The sequence below is a fragment of the Gastrolobium bilobum genome, unplaced genomic scaffold, assembly GCF_033153095.1.
Source record: "Gastrolobium bilobum isolate Gb01-03AN ecotype WA unplaced genomic scaffold, APGP_CSIRO_Gbil_v1 utg70105, whole genome shotgun sequence".
NCBI lineage: Eukaryota > Viridiplantae > Streptophyta > Magnoliopsida > Fabales > Fabaceae > Gastrolobium > Gastrolobium bilobum.
Window position 1 is genome coordinate 17,270 of NW_026899234.1, and position 21,939 is coordinate 39,208.

Below are 21,939 nucleotides of genomic sequence, written 5' to 3' on the forward strand. Positions count from 1 at the left end.
CAAACTTAGTTTGTTAAAAATATATTGATCTGCATCCATTGATATAAAATAAGCGTAGACAACCTCCTACAGTATTGAGTGAATTTTTCGAAATAAATAATCAGATTACAGATGTTCAAATCCATCAATGATGAAAATTGCAGAAATGTTTCATATTCAACTCTTATCTCCAGCAGAATGTTTCTTATGGCTCATACAAGCCGATGAAAAAGGTCATACTTTCCGTCTTCCCATTGGGAAGATAGAACATTCATACAAACCATGAAAAAGGTTCTACTTTCCATCTCCTCTTTGATATATCATATCTTTCTCCCCTGCAAAGCCTCAAGTTAGAACATTGGTTTCAATTTTAACAGATATATAACTTAAATATGTATCTCTGACAGTTATAAGCGTGGGGGTCAATATATCAGAATTTCTTTTCTTTCTGAGAATAAAAATTTCCATCAAAGCACCGCTCAACACGAACTCAACTGAAAGTCTGAAACACTAACCTTTTGCCTTATGCTGCTCTCTTGCGCTTAAGCGGCTTGATATGCTCCACAATATAACTGATAACTTCTTTCAAGGTAGCCTTCCTTTTCTCCTTGAAGTTCCAAAGCTCCAAAACAGTATACCCACCGCTTGGATTGTATTCATTTAATTCTTTCAAGGCTTTAACAACCGCTGAATGTATGTCATCTCCCCATTCCTGCTTGAGACTTTGTAACTTCTCATCTTCCACATCTATAATTGCCTGTATCAATTCAACATCATTATGTGTGATCAGTATCATACTATTTCTCTGCTCTGAAAGGAATAATGAAACCTGGATCAGGAGCTAAAAAGAGTCCAATGGTATAATGCAGGTCGTGTCAGTAACCTAACATATTATATAATTACAGACAACAAAAACCTTTTTTTGGGGGGGACAAGGAAAGCATATGAAGCAAATTTCTGGCTTGCATGAACAGAACATATACAAGTGAAACAAACAAATCGAAAGGCATAACTATGTTTTGAACACACGAAGCCAGTCTTGAAGATACATGCCTCTGGTTTATCATCAACGATGATCACTTTAAATGGATGCCAGGCAGAATTCTTCACGTTCTCCTGCCATAAAGAGCAAAGCTCAACTCCCTTTGTCCCAGCATCTTCAAGAGGAAATCTTTTCTTGCAGATATCCACAAAAACCTTTTGATCAAGCTCTCCCATTCTCTTGAGCCCAATATTAGTTTTAGTTGAATTCAGCATATCATTTAACCCCTAAAACATTGGAAATGAAAAAGGGATAAACTTTAGTCTCCCACAATCTACTCATCACACAATAACAGAATTTCAAAATTCTTATTTCCTACAGAAAGGGGAAGAGAATCTTCTTGCAAATTTGTTTACAGCTCAGCATGACTAGATACATGCACGAAAGCAATCACTTGTTAGTTGATTATCTTCAAGAAATCATGAAGTGTATGGTTAAAGGAAAGCAAATAAGTATGAGTAACATTTTTTTAAATATGAAAAAATTGTATTAGATAGTAAGTAAATAAGATCATACATCATTTACTAAAACAAATAAAATCATACTTCTATTAATTCTTTGCGAGCTTCCTGTAGTTCATCATTGCTAAGGCGCTCCTTGAAAATGAGGGTTTTATTCATTTCCTCCATACCTTCCAAATTTTCTATTTTTTCCAGCAAATCATCATTCATTTCTTTCATCTTACTCTGGACACCTGTATCATCTTCATCTCCAAGATGCTTCATAACTTGCAATTTCCCTTTTAACTCCTCAATTTCCATTTCCAACTTCTGTTTGGCATCCAGCTTTTTTTCCAACTCAAGTATCTTGTTCAAGGCCTCCTCTTTCTCTCTCTACAAAGTTGAGATCCACATAATCAAAAAACATTCAAAATATGTAAAAATTAAGTGAAACACAACATATGCTAAAACATCTTCTCGTGACCAAGACACTAAGTAGGAGCCAAACCTTTTGCTCCTCAACAAGCCTTAAGACATTCTCATCAGCAATCTTCTGCTCCTTTGAAGCCAAAAGGAGTGATTCATTCCTCAAATCTTTCTGGAAGGACAAAGAGATTATATTAGGATCTTGTAAAAGCACATCATAAATGCTAATAATTTCAGAGTCTAAAGGCACCTCAAGCATGACAAGGATAGAAAGTGCAATATCAAGTATTGCATCCTTTGAGGGCTGTGTATGGAATGAAAAAACGCTTCCTTTTTTTCAAAAATAAATAACATTGGGTCGTTGAGTTTAATGTTCTATATGACATATGACTATACCAAAGCTTTTTACTAATTTTCAACATCAATGACGCAGTGAAAACTGAAATTATTTTTATGCATTGATATTTCCTGAAATGAATGGAAGCCGCACATTTGGCAATATTGACTTTAGGTCCAATTTGACAAACGGTGAAAGGCCAATGAAAGGGGGCGTTGTTTAAAGGAGAAGATAGGATCAAAACAAAAAACTTAGCTCAAATCTGTAGCAACCAAAGGCAAAAACAGGCCAAAAGGTTTGCAAGGACAATTATGATAACCAAGTAAGATCAAGGGTAAAAAAAATCATTAAAATGAGGAAATATTAAAAGCCAAAAAAATTGTAATATACATTACCTTCTTCTTGTCCTCTTCAAGTTTTTGTCTTTCTTGATCCGTTAGTACCTCACGTTTGTTTAGATCTCTGCTCCAGGAATCAAGCTTCCGTCTTTTTTCCTCCAATTCACTACTCAACTTTTCTTGTTCATCCAAGATCCTTCGTACCTCATCACGTGCTCTACGCTGCATCTTCCTTGATTCTGACAAAGAAATGAAACAATTTTGTAGTATTACCAAATTTTTGATATTCTTTGTGCTCATAAACGTAAAAGAATGTATTTCAGAATAGTGAAACATACATAGCCACATTTGAAACATACGGATTATATATGCAAGCAGGCAAAATTAGAAGCCGCAAACACAAAGTATACAAACCTTCAACAAAAGCACTGTGTAGCTTGTCTTTATCCTCAAGCATCCTACTCAACGACATGTTCTTCTCATTATACTTGTACTGCATTTCGTTCAAGGTTTCATTTGTAATATCAATTTTATTAGCTAGGTTTGCCACAATACTATTTCTGCATTCAGATGCTTCTTGAACAATATCTGCAACCGTCCTCAACCTTCCTTTGCTGCGGAGGTATTCCCCGATTGCTCCTTCACAATTATAATCATCTTCCCGTGCAACCCATCCATAAATGTCTGAGCCAGCCTGCAACTTCCTTGAATTCCAATCCTTTTTACCATGACGCGCAGTTTCAAATGATTTCTCAAATTCACTTGCATTCATGAAACCATTCCAATCATTATTAAAGTCTATTACAGCTTGAGCAACCAGGTCACCATCTTTGAAGAATATATGAACATCTACCGGTCTATATTTAACAAAATTTTTCAACCAGTATCCAGAATCCTGCAATTTACTCTGTATGTTAATAATTATGCCCATCCAAGGCCAAACATAAAGATCATCTTGCTGAATAGGTTGATTGACAGCTTGGGGTACAGCTGGCCGCTGCATTTGCTCTGCTTCATTGGCTAGCTCAGTCTCCAAATACTTTGCCAGAGCAAGATGGTTTGCCTTTTGTATTCCACTTCTGTTAGCAGAACCCTTACCCACTCCTGATGCATGTTGCAATAAGTCCTTATATTTGTAATCTTGTTTCTTTTTACCAGCACAGAAAGGACATCTAAGAGTGCCATTCAAACTTTTAACCTTGTATTTCCCAGACCTTAAATGTTCATATGGTTTCTCTGAATAGTCATTAATCTCAGATTCGCTAATATCTGACTCTTCTTCAGAGCTGTAGTCCATTGAAACTCTGCATACAAACACAAAGACAGTTAGTTTAGGAGGAAAGGTTGCACATAATTTGATGGGGAAGAAATTTCAAAAAGCATCAAAGCAAAAAACTTGCATAAAATAACTTGCGAAATGCTCAATATTGCACCCAAAAACCAAGAAAACAATGAAAAAAATAATATACTACAGAGTGCCAAGCAAACAACAGTCTGACTTGGAACATGATGTTCTCACCATTTGACATACCCACAGGTTCATGAAATGAGTATAGAGCCAGAAAGAAAAAGCAACAGTAGCAAACAGTCTATGACTCCCTATTCCCTAAGTATAAGCATAGTATTTGGAATAAATGGCATTGGTTACTTTTTCCTTTGGAAAAAAAGTATTGATTTTACAAAACCCAATTCTTGAAGTAGAGAAAAGATCAGAACCAAAAAGATAAGCTAATCCAACATGATACTAGGGCTTTATATTTTTGAACGAGAGAATGATATCTCCACCATAGACCATTCTTTAAGCATCAGTGCACAACATGGACAGTGAATGAATGCATGTTCCATGGATAATGGATGACATTTAACTCAAGTATTGTTATATCCATATATCAGTAAAACTCACAGTCTACTGAATTTAGCATCTGTATAAAACACACATTAATCAATGATAAATAGTAACATATAGGGCAACCTAGTGCTATAAAGCTCCCACTATGTACAGGGTCCAAGAAAAGGTCAGACTCACACACATTGTGTGAGTGCGTCTATAGTAGGTAGCCTCATCTTGTATTTGCAAGAGGCTGATTGCATGATTCGAACCTATGACCTTCAGGTCACATGGCAACAACACCAACTGTTATGCCGAAGTTCCCCTTCATAAATACACCACTCTCGATTAAACCCCGACTACAAGGGTGGGGTGAGGGCAATTCTTGAACACAACCTTACCCTTGCATAACTACAAAGAGACTATTTCCCGAATTCCAACCTATGACCTTTTGTCATAAAACAGCAGTTGCCCTTCATAAATAATCACATGTAATTCAGGAAGGAAAAAAAAACAGAACAAAGGTTGAATATAATAATAATAATAAAAAAACTTAGAAAACTGTTGAAACAAGCATGAAAATAGAAGACACTTTTCCAGAGTACAGGTTAAAAAACTGGTTGTTTAGAAAAAGTAAACAGAACTTGTCATTGACAATTTAATATTAAGAACGGTGGCTCTGAATAGCATATTTTACATTGCAGAGGAATTTGTCTCAGCAGTGGCAGATAGAGAACAAATTCCAGGAAGATGCATAGTATAATTTTGCTTTCATAAGAGAAAAAAAGCATTAGAGAGAGAGAGACTGATGGGGGGGGGGGGGGGGGGAAGAAAAAAGTGGTGCAGCTTGGAGGGAGGATAAGATGACATCCAAAGCAAAACAAACTGTTGAGGGCGCAAACTAAGTGTGCAGTATATAAATTTAGAACTACCATCACTCTCCCATTAAACCCTGACTAGGGAGGGTTGTACGCAGCCTTACCCTTACATATTTGCAAAGAGGCTGTTTTCCGAGTTCAAACCTGTGACCTTTCACTCACAAAGAAGCAGTTTTACCACTACTTCAGGCTCCCCCTCTTAAGCAAAATGACTGCCATACATGATGCAGGGATACAATCAAACAAGGACTCCTTTCAAAAGATATAGAATCAATTACATGTTCATAGACACTTTCACACAAGAAAAACTACATGTGAATAAATAACTAGTAAATGTAAAAATGCAGTCTGCTACCGGTTGGAAGAATGACTAGTTAAATCTAGGGAGCATAATAAATTGTACATAGAGGACATACAAGAATGCAGAATTAAAAAACTGATAAAACAGATAAAAGATAACATGGGAGATAAAGTTTCCAACATAGGCAACCATCTTAAAATTACATATCCCAAATTAAGAGAACCCATGACATAAAATGGAAGTGAACATCACAGGGGGAATAAAAAATTGCCATCATTCCTGCTTTTAACTATGCTGGCTTACACAAGTCAACATTTTTTTAGGGTAATTTTCAATTCCGTACTCTTATCCCTACATTTTTAACTTGATTAAAATTGACATAACCTCATCGCAAAAACGAGAAAATTACATTTTCAAAAAGTGAAACAGCCACGTACAGCAAACAGATTTGTGATTAAATTGAGAGAAACTCAACAACACAAAATTCTGCTTTAATTTTGTTATTATTTTTTAAATCATTTTCAGCAAGTGTCCATTCGACAAATCATACATGGAATTTCAACATTTACAACGCAGAAAAATCTCAGTAACATTGTCAGCTAAGAGAAGAACACTTTCAAGAACAAAATGGGAAGAGAGAGAAACAACTTGACTTACGCTGACAAGAGTACCTCAGAGAGAGAGAGCGAGAAGGTCACCGCTTTCAGCTCGGTGAAATGTGAAAAAATGAGTAGGTGAATCAAAATCAAAATCCCTATGAGAGAGTGAGTGTGTGTTAACGTGTCACCGTTGATTTATATGGACGGCTAAGATGTTATTTAACGTTTCAGTAGTGTGAGAAATTATTCCCTGTGCTGGCGCAACGTGAACTTCCACGAGAACCTGTCTAATGTTATTGGTTGAAGGCTTGAAGCTATTCGTATGCCCCTGATCTCTCTTGATCATGATTTAGAAAGGAGTGAAATCATTTTCGCGGCTGTGTGCGATTGCTATTATCATCGTTGAAGAATGGGTACTTCTGAAAATGTCAGAAATTCAAATAAATGGAAAACCTGTTAATTTGACTCTATGCAGCACGATACTAACGTGGGATACGAGACACGATACAACATGATACTTCGATAGGTTAATTTTAAAAAATGTTAGATTTCGACACGTTAGGACACGTTTTGATATTAAATAATATTTTTAATTTATGTTGTGTATATTATATTTAATATTCAATAATTTAACAAAACAATAAAGCTAAACTTATAAGACCCATTAATTTTACAAAGAAACATAAGATATTATAAATATTTATATTAAATTCAATAAAATGGTGATAGTAATCCAACGAATCTAATAGATAGACTAAAAACGCAATGCAATCTTTGAACTTTTTTTTGAGTTTTTACAACGCGCGTTGGAGTGTCGGGGAGTGTCGGAATGTTAGAGAGTGTTAGGAAGTGTCGGACACGACACGTCGGGGTTTTTGAAATGTCGGTGCTTTATAGATTTGACTCGCATTTACCTTGCATTTCTTTTTTTTCTTTTGCAAAAGTTACCTTTCATTTCTTAACCTTAAACTCATATTTTTGATGTCATTTGACGTGCAATAATTTTGATATATTTATTATGAATGTGCACTTCCTAGATTGATAAACCTCCTAAATTTTATTAACCAAAAAAATATGACTTGGTTGTAATAGCTATAACAAAAATTGAAAAAATATTTTTTTTTTAATTGGAGACTATCAAAAAAGGGCTATTCTAAATGTACAATGCAATTTCGGTAGTAATATTCTATTTCAATTGAAAAATGTAGAAGATGTTTGAGATAGTATACCTCATATTACAAGAATGGATGGACCAGGGAATTTGTACAAAATTCAAATGATACCCATAAACAAATAAGCCCAAAACTAAATTTATCATTTAGAGCCATTCATTTATTTGTTTATATCTACTAGTGTGTTTTAGTAAATATATGATGATTTTTTATTTTTTTTGGGTGTGGTGTATGATGATTATTTACTTTCTCTATAATAAGATCATAAATAAATAAGCCCAAAACTAAAGTTACTATGTAGAACCACTTTACGATCGGTTTCGATTATACGATTTATAATCTTGCCATGCCTTTTTGACTTTAAGTAAGATTTTGATTTTGACTATCTTGTTCTTTGTTTTGTGTTATCAGCATAGAATATCTCAGCTCCACATTGTGTAAGAGCCCGTAACGTAACTCCCAAATTTGATGTTGAACATTCCTCCGATGGTGTCCTAATCCTTCTCGTTCAAACCATGTGTAAGGTATACAATCTCCAACATCAATGGGCTGCGAAGGCTATGTAGGCTTTGCAGCTCTATAACCAAGAAGTGATTCTTGCATGTCGAGAACATGCTCAAAGCTTTAAAGCAATATAATGAACAAATTGCCTTGTAAGTAGTATGTGATGAGCTCGCTCAATTCAGTCAGTCGGCGAATACAAAAAAGTAATATGCATTGTCTTATTGATTTTAAATAATGATAAGGTCAAATCATGTAACTAACAAAATTTCACTTATCAAAATGTCCCAATGGTAAGGGTGTAATGGGTTATGCCGGGTTAAGTTTTGAATTGAATAGGTCAAGTTCATGTAAAGTATTTTAAATTTCACCTAATTTGTTAGCCTGAAATAGGTTAAATTATAGATATGACATAGCCTATATTTAAAAAATACAAGGTATGGCTTAGGCCTATTAGTCTTTCGAGAATCATAAGAAATAACAAAAATAATATTATTCTATTATTTAAAATTATTTAAATAATAATTTTATTTTAAATAAATAATATAATATAGATCGGTCTGTAAGTTTATAGGTTAGACCTTATAAAATAAAGCTCACGACCTGCTTTTTAAATAGATTTTTTTTAAGACATAAGATTGTATTGTTTTCCTATATATAATAAGCTAAGTTTGGCCTAATATGGGCCGAGTCATAAGCCGCCTCATCATCTCTTTGACCACACTAGGATTTTTCGACATTCGCTATACAAGTTTTGTATCAGGTGGCCAGATTTTATTGCGGGGGCATTTTGTTCCGCATAGGGTCCTAGAGGGTTTGAGTCCCACCCCCAAACCCTAGCGAAACAAATGTTTTTTTTTTTTTATAAAAAAAAAAAACAAACAAAGAGTTTTGCCCCCATCCGTTTGCATAACTCTTTATTTAATTTTTTTTTTTTGAATTTTGCCCCTTTCCCCTTACGAACTTGGACGGCGTGCCATGTGGCTCAATCTCAATCGTCCAAATCCCTTTCTCTACCTTATAAATAACACCCTATTCATAATTAGTTCTCTCATTTTTCATTAATCACTATTCATTAATCCCTAAGCATTATGTAAACAATGAGTAATGTTAGGGTAACACAAAAAGAGGTAGAGTAAACTGAAACTTACATAGGAAAATGTAGTTAAACAATTAATTGAGTGAGATATAGATTGGTCGGCGGTGTGTCTTAGTACGGAATGGAGAAAAACAATGAGTAGGGTGGAAGGTTAAACCCGTTATTATTTCTATGTTCCAGATTGTCCTTTTTTAGTCATTTTCCTCTTCAATCCCCTCTCTCTTTCTTTTCTCCTTCTTGTCTTTTATCTTATTTTCCCTTTCCCCAAATATTTTATTTATTATTTATTTATTTATTCCTTTTAATCTCCTCCTATTTATCATTGGATTCATCTACCACCGATCTCAATTAGCTTGGGTTAAAGATATTGTTGATGTTGTTGTTGATGGTAGGGTAACACAAAAGTATTAAATAAAAAAATTATAACAACTCGGACGACTGAAATTGTGCCACACGACATGCCGTCCAAGTTCATAAAGGAAAAGGGGAAAAACTCTCTGTTTTAAAAAATAATAAATAAATAAAACAAAAATGTGTTCTGCTAGGGCGAGAGGGCAGGACTCGAACCTGCTGAGACTCTTAGGGTGTGTTTGGTACAAGAGAAATTTTTTGGTGACCGGGAATCATGATTAATGAGAATTCAGTAGAAATTGAGTTTACTTGGAATCTTACGAAAGATGTGTTTGGTTCGCCAAAATATTACCGGGAATATTGGGTAAAAATTACTGATTCCATATTTGGTATAGAACGAAATATGACTTGGAATATGAGGTTATTTTACAAAAATAACCCCAAACTATTTTTACTTTTGTAATTGATAGATTGAGTCTAGATTTTTATGTGTATTGGGGTATTTTTGTCTCAAAATTTATTGTTGTGCTTTTCCTTTACTTGGTATTTTGATTGGTATTCCGAATTACCATATTATTTTTGGTAATCTGAATAGTGACTTTTCTTTATAAATCAAATTACCGGTAATCCTTGGATATCCGGGAATCGTAATTTATTCCTTCTACCAAACGTGGTAATTACATTTACCAAAGAAGGATTACCGGTAATCCTCTCCAAAAACTTGAACCAAACACCCCCTTATGGGTAAAATTTTGTCACTCAATACCAAACTAGTCGAGTGTGGAAAACCCCCAATATGATCAAAGAGCCTCTGGCTAACCTATTTACATATTTATTGAGTGTCTTGTTTTATGCAGGATCACCCTTGTGGTTATACCCATGCCATACCACGTATAAGGAGTTCATACTCAAAATGCCACTAAATGACTCACTTCACTAAACCCAATTATCTCTATTGTGCTAGCGAGCTATAAATTTGTATTTATATTTATCTTTACCTTAATAATTCATGTTAATAACAAATTATTTCAACCTTAAAATAGTTTTATAAAATCAGCAAATAATTTTTTAAACTTTTTTTTTGGTAAGAAAGTTATTTTTTTTAACTTTAATTTAAAAATAACTTTTACCTTAATAAATAACTCTAACTAATAAAAAGTACATTTGTAAATATCTCCAAACGAACATGATAGAGTCATAGAGATAAATTTTGAAATAAATGATTACGACTGTGTCATGACACAATTTGTCATTTGTGCAAGGGATTTCGCAATTTACATGGTTACACCATGTGATATTTATGCACAATCAGAAATGAATTTTGTTATATGTGATTTAAAATGACCTGATCACGTTAAATTATATATGAGAGCATTCATTCCAATGAGCAATCCCTCCTATGCAGAATTGATTATATTATTACAGGAAACAATTTCAAATCTATATTAATTAAATAATTTAATTTTAAATTTACATTAAGTCTTCTCTAAGAATGAAAAGCAGTTAATTGGATCTAAAGTTATCCATTACGCAAACTCTTTTATATTTTTTTGGTGCGATAGATTATTCTACTTTTTTTTTATTTTTACCTATCACTTTATTTTCAATTTTTTTTTTTAGATTCCGGTCTTACAATATTGAAAAATGATAGGCAAAAGTAGATAGAATAACCTATTCCTTAATTATTTTATTTTCCTGTTTGGTAAAATAAAAACAGAATTAAAAAGGGAAAAGAAGGTGGAAGCAAGCAATTGCCAAGTCGTCTGTCCCTTGGGTGCAGACGACCTGTCTTCATCGCCAAACAACCCTCAAAAGTTGAAGAAGAAGAAGACGAAGTTCAACATCATTCACACGAATTCGTAATAAAAATTTCGATTTTTGATCTTTGTTTTGTTTCTCATCCATGGAGGTGCCGAGTTCCTGGGATGCACTTCGCAAACAGGTTCCAATTATTCTCCATCTTATGTTTTCTTTTGCTATATTATGCTTTTGGTTCTGTTGTTAAATGATACAATTGATGTGGGTATGTACAATTTGACTGCCCCTCATGCCAAAGTCTCGATTTTTCTTTCTGGGGTTTCTTCATTTTGTCGGTGATGGGGAATTCATGGGATCAGCTTCTACCCTTTTGGTATCTGTGCTTTGAACATGGTTTGATTTATAAAGATACAGGTTTTTTCAGTTCTAGTTTTTTTTATTTTATTTTTTTCTAAAGAAGATTTTTAATCTTAGCTTTTGAATTGCGATGGGATTGAATTATGAAGATTTTAAACCTTTGGATGGGAATTTTGTAACTAGATTCAGGTTCATTTGATATAGGATTGGCAAGTTAGAAGTGTACCTAATTTGTTTAGGAAATATGGTTCTTTGCATTGTGATCTGCAATCGCATAGAGTAAATCTGAGTCAGACGAATACATGTGATGTGTGTACTTGCTAGAGTGCTGGTGAAAAGCTTGCATAATATTATGGAATTTTAGTTGTGTTGACTAGGCTTTTACTATCTTCATGCATGCTATTCTTGGGACATTAATGTATTGAGCATAGAAGAGTGGGCAGTATAATGTATTGAGCATTTTAGATTGCCAATTAGGTGTCGTTTAGCCTGTTTATAACTTGGTTTCTCTTCCCTAATCATAATGACTTGATCATCATAGTAATATTGATAATAATGAGAAAAAAAAAAAAACTTGTGAAATTTGGTATTTTTGAGTATCACAAAGCTGCATTCATTCAAGATGTTTTTGTCTTCTTTTTGTGGTTAACTAGTTTACACATATTTTTGTTTTCTTAGGCAAATGATTGATTGGAGAACTTTTCCCCCTAATCTTTTGCAGGCTAGAAAACTTGAAGCTCAGTTGGATGAGCGGATGAATTCTTATCGTAAATTGGTTTCTGCTAATGTTTCTACAAAAGCTGATGCGGCAGAGAGTGATCTAGAGTCTTGGATTGAGCAATTACTAAAACAACTCCAGCAAGTAAACTCACAGATGCAAGCTTGGGTATCATCTGGTGGTTCGGAAATGGTTTCTCATACTTTAACTAGACACCAGGAAATTCTTCGAGATCTCACCCAGGTATTATAGTCTGAGCTTGAGATACCCTATGTCATCAGCATTATTTCTTGCTAGAACCTTAAACTTGTAATTGAATTATATATGTTTTTGAATCCTTACTTCATTGGCTGGTGTTCAATGCCATGACCCCCCTCCCCCTATTTTGAATCCCAATTTCTTTTTGAAGTTTTATTATATTATTAGCAATTTGTTACTTGATACGTATTTCTAATCCTTATTATTTATTATTTCTGTAATTTAATACTTTTGTCTTTGCTTTGTAATGTTTTATTTGATTTGATTCGACATTTACTCTTAGACTTTTTGTTTTTTTATTAACTACTTTATTTATTCAACATTTTAAACTTTTTGCACTAAGCTTTAGATGTAATTGGACTACAGGAGTTTTATCGTCTTCGCTCAAGTCTTAGAGCTAAGGAAGAACATGCTTCACTATTAGAGGATTTTAAAGAATTTGATCGGACACGGTTAGACTTGGAAGATGGTGCAGAATCTGAACAGCATGCGCTCCTAAAAGAGCGTGCATCTATCAGCCGAAGTACAGGACATGTCAGTCATATGAAACAATTTCTTGCTTTTCTGATATAAAATGCTGTTTTCTTTGTTTTTTTTATACTGATATTCTCAATGGAGTGCTTTAGTGATATTCTTATATTATATATGAACCTAATTCAAATTTTTCTTTTTTGGTAATAACACATCTGACTTTGATATTTTATATGTGTGCAACATTCATATTTGGTGAAGTATTTATATGTGTGCAACATCAACATTCATATTTTGTAAAACATTTATGGGATTAACATTTTTCTTGCAACATAAGATAAATTATCTCTTGCAACTGCAACGCGACGTTGTCTTGGGGTTTGGAAAAAAAATGCAGGGTATTTTAGTAAAATTATATAATACAAAAGGAAAATAGAATTACTAAAATACCCGGTATTTTTTCTCCAAACTCCTAAAACGACATCATTTTGGATTACTAGCGACAACTTTATTTTATGTTGAAGGAGAAACACTTTTCCCAACATTCATATGTGTGCGGCATTTATACAATGTTAATATGTATTCTGTGTGAAGCAAATTTGGAATGGAGAAGGAGAAGAAACTCCACAGGAGAATGTGGAATGCAAATTTGGGAAGGAGAATAAAATTAGGAATTTGGGGGGTTAATATCGTTAGTTAAATTTTTATCAGATATGTTAATTTGTTACCATCACAAAGTACAAGGGAATTGAAAGTATAAGGTGGTAATTTGAAACATGACTAAAGTTCAAGTGGATAAATTGTATTTTAGCCAAAAAATTTATAATGTTTCATGCTAAGTTGAAAGCAGTTGAGCCATGAGAATCGGATATATGTCCTGTAAAAACTTTCAAGATTGCAATTTAAATTATTTTTTAAATTAAACACCAGGGGTTAAGATTTCTATAGGGAGGAGAGTTGGGGCCTAAGGCAGAGAAACTAACACCTGGGATGCTATTCTTGGGATAGTGAAATGTACTCAATATTTTTTTATTTTTTATTTATATTTTATTGATGGATTGATCTAGTGAGTGTGAGTTCAAGTGTTAGATTGGAAGAAACTATTTTGAGCCCCCATTGAACAAAAATCTGGTTCTTTGGGTGGATCAATACTGAAATATTAGAATAAGAACCTTAATATGTTGGGGCCTTCTTGGAATCTCATATGCAAGAAATGCTAAAGAGCATGCCTTGCATGTGGGACACATGTCAACCATAAAGAACAGTTTTTTCAACAAGCCTTTATTTTCCTTTAAAATTCTATGTGATCTTCATTTGAGGTAGTCCTGTTTTGAACTGTTCTGCTTATTGCTGTGTGCTGCAGATAGACACTGTTATTTCACAAGCACAAGCAACACTCGGTGCACTTGGCCTCCAGCGTTCAACATTTGGTGGCATCAATTCAAAGCTCAGCAATGTGAGCAGTCGCCTCCCAACGGTATGCCTCTTATCATCATGGGTTTTGGTGTTTTAGTCATTTTCCTTTTGGCCATTTTACATTCTGCCTTGTCTCGTGAGATTGAATAAGAAGTACCAAAAAAAAAAAGAGGCATTGAATAAGGATGTTAAATTATTCGTGAGTTGTTACATGTGATGATAAAATTTCATATTTCACCAGAATGAATTGTCTGCTGAAAGATGTTGCCACCTTTTGTTTCTGAAGTTTATAGTCTGCATGGATGTTGCTTAAAATTCTTCTGTTTGATGTACCACTTTTAATCATGTTGCAGGTAAATAGCATACTTTCGGCAATAAAGCGAAAAAAGTCAATGGATACCCTTATACTTTCCCTTGTTGCATCCGTATGCACATTTCTCATTTTCATCTACTGGCTAACCAAATGAGGCTGTTTATTTTGGTGGGTACTCAACTATAAACTGTTGTATGTTCCTTGTCTATTGAGCTTGAATAGTTTGCGCCATGCTGAAACGACATTTTTTTGGGGTAGTGTATTGTTCATTTGATTGTTTATCCCTGTATCAGAAGCAATGCTGAGTACAGATTAGAAGTCACAGCAAAAAAAGAAGAAGGAGGAATTTCCTTCTCTTGATTCCGATATCACAGAACATAGCATGTAGAAAGTGGAAAAAAATATCAAATGGACTTCATTAAGTGGTATAGATTGGAAAGAAAAAGCCTTAACAATTTTGCTGTGTCGGAATTGGCTCTCTTTTTAACTTTATTATTATTGATCTAAATATCATATAATCTACTAATCGAAACACCTCTAAATGTAAGTTCACTTCTTAAAAAACGACTTTAGCAACTCAACTAGTTCATTTGCTCTTAACAATTGCTTATTCCAATCAAACACGTTATATTAACTTCTTTGTACTTTATGATCGTAATAAATTAACATATTTGCTAAAATTTTAACTAAAGGTGTAAATTTTTCAAATCTTTAATTTTATTCTCCTTTCCAAATTTACATTTCATATTCTTTTGCAGAGTTTTTTTTTTCTTTATCTTTTAAAATTTTATTTTATGTGAAGCATTTATATGTGTGCGACATTTATATGATCTTAATATGTATTCTGTAAAGAAAATTAGGGATGGAGAAAGAGAAGTGTGATGGAGAAGAAACTAAGCCCAATAGTGTGAAATACAAATTTGGAAAGGTTAATAAAATTAGAGATTGAGATTAATGATTTTTATGTTGTTGGAGATAAAAATTATTTCTTACACACATATAAAAGTACGTGGAGCTTATGTTTTGTTTTTTTTTCACTTTTTTCTTCACTTGATGTCACATGGAGTCCACACATTTTTATGTATGTGTATGAGATAATTTTATTTTCAATAATATAATTTTTTTTTTCCAAATTTGCATTTCACACTATTGTGCGAAGTTTCTTCTCCATCACACTTCTCTTTCTCCATCCCTAATTCTCTTCACACTGAATACATATTAAGATCATATAAATGTCTCACACGTATAAATGCTTCACATAAAATACAAATTTGGGGTATAGAAAAAACTCTGCAAAAGAATATGAAATGTAAATTTGGAAAGGAGAATAAAATTAAGGATTTGAAAAATTAACACTGTTAGTTAAAATTTTATAAAAAATATTAATTTGTTATTATCACAAAGTTAAATGTGATTAATTTAAGCAATTGAAAATATAAGGTTTTTCACAATTGAAAAATATATATCTTCTCCACTTGGCGTATAAAATAGTGAACAAATTTAAGGTTTAAGGTCGCACAATACACAACGCTAATGAGCCATGGACACGTGTGTACCTATCTCTCTTGTGTCATATTCATATAAAGACTTCCTCGGAGCACATGGAGATGTGATTTGCATGTGACTGTAGTTGTGGAGATATGAGTGGTCATGTTTGAGTTATCCTTAGACGATGTTCTCATGTCTCTAGGATGGGATGGTAATGGACAAATTATTGAATCTTTTAGAACACGAATTCTTCCAAAATATAGAAGCAAGGATATCTTATAAAGGGATTTTCTGTCAAATTTGGCTCAGCAAACGCAGTAGTTATTATACAAAAGAAGAAAATTTTAAAAGCAAGTTTAATATTATCCCATTACATCTTTTTCTCCCACCATATCAATACGTATATTTTTTATGTTTCCTTGACTTCTATCAACAACAGTGACTTTCGCCTAAAGCATCCATCATGCAAATATTCTTTCACACAAATCATAGACTTTTGGTAATTTTTTTCAAGGCAATTTTATATATATAAAAACTTCACACACAAAATTTTTAATTTTATGTTCTTTTACAAAAAATATTACGTAATTATATATTCAATCAAATAAATTTACACAATTACCATATATTTAAATATTCTACATAAAATTTAATTTGTATATTGTTTTAATATTAAAAAAAAAATTACGGTATCATTTAATAATATAATATCACCTTATTTGTTAAGTTTAATATAATCACAATTCACAGTATCCAAAGTAAACTCTTCAACATAACATTATCCTTATATTTTTAAGCACCGGAATTAAAATAGATTAACAGTGAGAATTTATTAGATCCCTCTCCTTAGACTGACTCAATTTTACAATATTCATTAATAGATGAATAGCTAACAATTAAAATGATTATTTTCTACTTTTCATTTTATCAATTTTGTCCTTAAAATTATGAGTCTTGACCTGTAAATGAATGACTGGATTCATTAAAATGTGAATAAAACATGATCACGTTAAAATAATATACGAGATGATAGATTCCCCAGAAAAAATGATTGCAACAATTTCATATTCAATTTGTCATTCAAAAGAACTGATTAAGGTCTCATACTATGACAATTAATGTCCATACAGAAGCATGCAAGCGCAATTAATTTAAGACTTGAAAAATATATGAGGAAAAGTGCATAAAAGAAAAATTGAAGTGGATCTTCCATTCTTTTCATGGTTCAGTATTTTTAACTGTGTGATACCCTCTATGCTATTCCTATCTGAGGCAGACACACAAGATATCCTTTTCTTGTCACTATCCTTTATTATAAAGGATTTGATTCCAAGCTAACATAAACACAAGCAGAAGAGTTAAACAATCTCAAAAAGTTATTACTTATCCATCAAAGTTCAAAGAATTGTTTGCTAGGTATCACAGCATGTGTTTTTGCAAGCCAACAGTGCGGCCTCAGTTGCTTGTGTCCAACACTTTGTGTTGGTTGTTGTCACAATCACAATAAAATGAGGTTGCAAGCAAAAAGGCTCCAACTCTCAGGAAAAGGAAAGGTTAGAACTTAGAAGGGAGATAAGGGAGAGGGGTTGAGGGGGACCTCATATGCTCCTCCTAGGATTGCAAGATTAGATCATTAGCAACTTTACTTTAGTACTTAGAGAAGATTAGAAATTGATTATTCCGTGATTTATGCCTAGACATCATATAAAGAGATGAGGTAGCTAGAAGACAAAAACCTACAAAAGTCTAGTCTAGTCTAGCTATATGATCGTGGAAACTTACCTAACATTTGCAATGGCAAATTCAACTGCCAACTAAACATAGCTAATACCCTATTGATCAAAATAGTAGCTCCACTTGAAAGAGAGAGACCGTTAATAATTCAACTTCAGAAAGAGAAAGGAGGAGAAGGGGTGTATAGTAAGGGAGGGAATGTCCAATTCCACAAGAAGCAAAATGGAATATGATCAAGGAGCAAAAATGATAGATGAAGCTAGGGTGTGAAAAAAACTAGTTCACTTGCCCTCTGCCCTGCCCTTAATCTGACCTTGACTTGATATTATTTGGGTTACTTTTAATACTGACCCAAATAATGACTAGACTTGGTTTAATAATAACTCATTGACTCAAAACTTGACCTATACTCATTATGTGAAGAAAAAAAAATCACAATTACATTAAAAGAAAAATTTAAACGTAAAACAATTATGTCAAATTTTTCTTACGAAAAATATTTCCATAAAAAATTATCACAAAAAATTTTTACGAAAAATATTTTCATCAAAATTTGTGACTAAAAATACTTTTATAAACAGATTTGACCGAAAAAAAATTTTGTCAAATTTTTTTACGGAATCTAAATTTCGCAAAATATTTCACAAAAAAACATATTCATCAAAATTTTCGACAAAACACATTTCCATCGAAATTTTTTGACGGAAAAATTTTTCATCAAAATTCTTTACAGAATTAAAATTTCGGCAAAAGTTTTCGACGGAAATATTTTCGTTAAATTTTTGACCAAAAAAAAAATTTCTTCGAAACTTTTAGCGAAACACATTTTCATCGAAAATTTTCGACTAAATATTTTCGTCAAGTTTTTGATAAAAAATATTTCCATCAAAATTTTAAATAGAACACATTTCTGTCAAAAAAAATTTCGATAAAATTTTTTGACAGAAATAATATTCTGTCAAAATTCTTTAGAGAATATAAATTTCGTCGAAAGTTTCGAATGAAACATTTTCCTCGAAACAATTTTCATCGAAATTTTCGTCGAATACTAGTTCAGAAACTAAATTTCGATAGAAAATTTATTTTTGTAAAAATTTTCATTAGAAAAAAAATTCTGTCGCTTTTCGACAAAAATATTTCGACGAAAAAAATACTTTTGTGACAAAATTTTCATCGTTTGCAACGTAAAAATTTCGACGAAATTTTGTGACGAAACTAAGTAAAAAACGAGTCAGGTCGGATTTGACTCACTTCAGAAATCAAGTCAGACCCACTTCAGAAACTAAGTCAGGTCAGATTCGACCTGATTCTGAACTAGTTCAGAAAAATTCAAACTAAATCAGACCTGACTTGGATCAAATTAAAACGAGTCGGGTCAAAATACCTGACTTATAAAAATCAAGTTAGGTCGAGTCGACACAAAACTTGACTCGACCTGACCCATGCACAGCGCTAGATGAAGCCATAATAAAAAGCTAGGATTGATTGGTTGCCCCTGTACGGCAAATATTCGTGTCACGCTTTACTGGAAGAAAGGATATATCAACCTTTTTTTGGACCCTCCATCAGGCCTCTCATGTCTAGCTCAAAATCAAAGATATCTTTCGTAAGACACTTATCATCCCACCATCATGACAACGGATGATCCTTTCATGATTCCATGTTGTCACCTTCATGAATGAACCTAAGCCTAGTTGTAATTTTTATAATCTGACTTGAGCGGGGATTGCGGTAAGCAGGAGTGTAAATAGGTTGAGCTATGCTCATCTTTGATTTAAAGAGGTCATATTTTTGCAAAATATTTAGGTCTGTCATATATTTAAAAGACAAAAGCTTCGACCTCAGTCTGTTAGCCTGCTTAAGCTTATTAGGTATTTAATAATTAAAAAAATTATTTTATTATTCGAACTTATTAAAATAATAATTTATTACTTTTATCTAAAACAAATAATATGATATAGGTTGGCATATAGGTTTATAGGTTAGACATATAAAAGAAAACCTAAAGCCTATTTTCTAAATAGGTTGTTTTTAGGCTTGAATATATTGTATTTGACTATTTATTATAGATTTATTATAAGTCAAGTCTGGCAATCCGAGCCGTAAACCCCTGTTAGGCCGACTGACTCATTTACAATCTGATCTGGATAAAATACGATAGGTCCATCAAAAGTCCACGTACATAAGGACAAGGCCCTGTATTTGGTCTGATCACAACTGAGGTGCAAATTAATATATCCCATTGTCAATGGAGCCATTATTTCAAGAGTCTCTACAAGACTCTCGAAATAAGTTTCAAGAAATCAAGTATATAATTAACAAGATGCCATTATTGCTAAGTTACTGTTTATATGAATCTCTGGCTGTTGCATGTTGACAATCTTTTGAAGAAAAAAACATGTGAAATCCAGTTGTCTTATTTGTCAATTCTTGGCAAGAAATGAGGAGAGTAGTGCACAATTCAGATTATGGCTGATCGAACGACATGTGAGAAAGTTCGTTGATAGTGAATCCCATTTTTGTGAAAATACCTGAGCAAGCATACGAGGTTTAAACATTTCCTCACGTTCTTCTGGTTTATGTTTAGTTCGAAACATATCCATTGGGGCCCTACGATATCGACATTGGGAGGTGGTGACACCAATATCCAGGTCTAATTGGCAATGAGGGCAGCATATTCTTATTCCATGGCTTTGAGATGTAGAGGGATCAAGAGAAGAACTTTGAACAATTATAGAAATGCAGAAGCCATAGATTACATATTGAGGTTAGCCACAAAAATTAAATTAGAGAGGAAGATAAATAAATAAACATAAAGAAAAACAGTAACCTCTATATTGCTAATAGCTTTCAGCCATGTTATCCTATGATCGATGTATTATCCGTTAATTTATTTGTCATTTCATTAAGTTTTGTTTAACTACTTTTCTATCAAGTTTTCGATGTCTTCCTATGTGTCATGCTCTTTGTAACAAAATTGTTCTTAATGAAGCATATGGAGTCTTCAAATAATATGCACAACTTGTCTGAATCTATATTTTTTCATCTTTTTAGACACATGTATTATTACTTTTTGTCAAATAATTTTATTTTTTATCTTATCCATTTGTATATAACCACGTATTTACTTGTCGGCAACATTCAACTACATATAACATTGTATGCATGACTATTGTTTTATAGAAATTTTCTTTTAGCATTAGATGAATTTTGGAATCACACAAAAATCTTGATTCACAATATTATTTCATCCAACCTGCCCTGATTTTTTAGTTTACATCCTCATGAATCTCGCTCTCCCTTGCAACATTGATCAAAATATCTAAAAACATCTTTCTTAAATATCTCGTCCTAACATTTGCTTGGCATCATCTCATACCTTGGGTATCTAATACTGTGTAGAAAAGTAAATAGAAAATTTATTGATTTATGATGTTTATGTATGAGATAAACACGAGTAATTATACATTGGTCTATGAAAGATATTAGTTGTGATACTTTTTTTCTTTTCTTTTCGGTAAACATTAGTTGTGATACTTTAATCCCTCAAAGTTTTTGTTTGTACAAATTAGTTCTTGAAGTTCTCAACATTTACACTAGCTAAGTTGTTAACTCTGCTAACAAGTTCATCTTTTCATGGATCAAAGCAACACATCTTTTTGGAACCAATATGTATAATCCAACAACTTAAAATTTTAGCATAATTAATTTATGACATATCATAACTTTTACAACTGAGTGTGAGATCTTTAATCCTTGCCAACAACAGCAGGAAAATTCTAAAGAGCTAATTATCATTATAACTATGGTAACTTAAACTTATATTTTCTTTGAATAATAACATATTTTACTTTTTATAATATATATAAAATACATTAAAATAAAAGATAATGATATTTTTTTTACATTTTTCTTACCACTTTTTTTACAGGAGACTAATTGCAACAGAGGATTCGCATATTTAGTCGGTGTTATATTGAATCAATTCATATGCAAGGAATAAAATGATATAGATTTTACAGTACAAAAGTAACAAGCAAATATAATCTAAATAAAATAAATTGACAATGTGGACAAGTCTATTACCTATTATCAGATAAACAAACAACAATGCTGGACAAGGACAAAAGAGTTT

The 21,939-nt window shown here is 32.7% G+C and overlaps 2 protein-coding genes across 3 annotated transcripts; one reads left to right on the forward strand and one right to left on the reverse strand.

The window, feature by feature from the left end:
* Positions 1 to 12: 12 nt before the first annotated feature.
* LOC133288696 (factor of DNA methylation 1-like) lies at positions 13 to 6,267 on the reverse strand. Of its 2 annotated transcripts, none has more exons than XM_061486511.1 (8): positions 6,227 to 6,267; positions 2,977 to 3,866; positions 2,620 to 2,801; positions 1,970 to 2,059; positions 1,567 to 1,854; positions 1,033 to 1,248; positions 495 to 736; positions 13 to 305 (listed from the first exon to the last, which is right to left on the reverse strand). In XM_061486511.1, the coding sequence occupies exons 2-7, from the start codon at positions 3,857 to 3,859 to the stop codon at positions 503 to 505; spliced, it is 1,893 nt and encodes a 630-aa protein (XP_061342495.1). In that variant the 5' UTR covers positions 3,860 to 3,866; positions 6,227 to 6,267; the 3' UTR covers positions 13 to 305; positions 495 to 502. The 2 variants fall into 2 exon arrangements, with proteins under 2 accessions (XP_061342495.1, XP_061342494.1); XM_061486510.1 differs by having other exon boundaries at positions 13 to 314.
* A 4,779-nt stretch (positions 6,268 to 11,046) lies between these two features.
* Positions 11,047 to 15,023, forward strand: LOC133288700 (Golgi SNAP receptor complex member 1-1-like). Its single transcript, XM_061486514.1, has 5 exons — positions 11,047 to 11,233; positions 12,128 to 12,367; positions 12,749 to 12,916; positions 14,217 to 14,330; positions 14,623 to 15,023. The coding sequence occupies exons 1-5, from the start codon at positions 11,195 to 11,197 to the stop codon at positions 14,734 to 14,736; spliced, it is 675 nt and encodes a 224-aa protein (XP_061342498.1). The 5' UTR covers positions 11,047 to 11,194; the 3' UTR covers positions 14,737 to 15,023.
* The last annotated feature ends 6,916 nt before the right edge of the window (positions 15,024 to 21,939 follow it).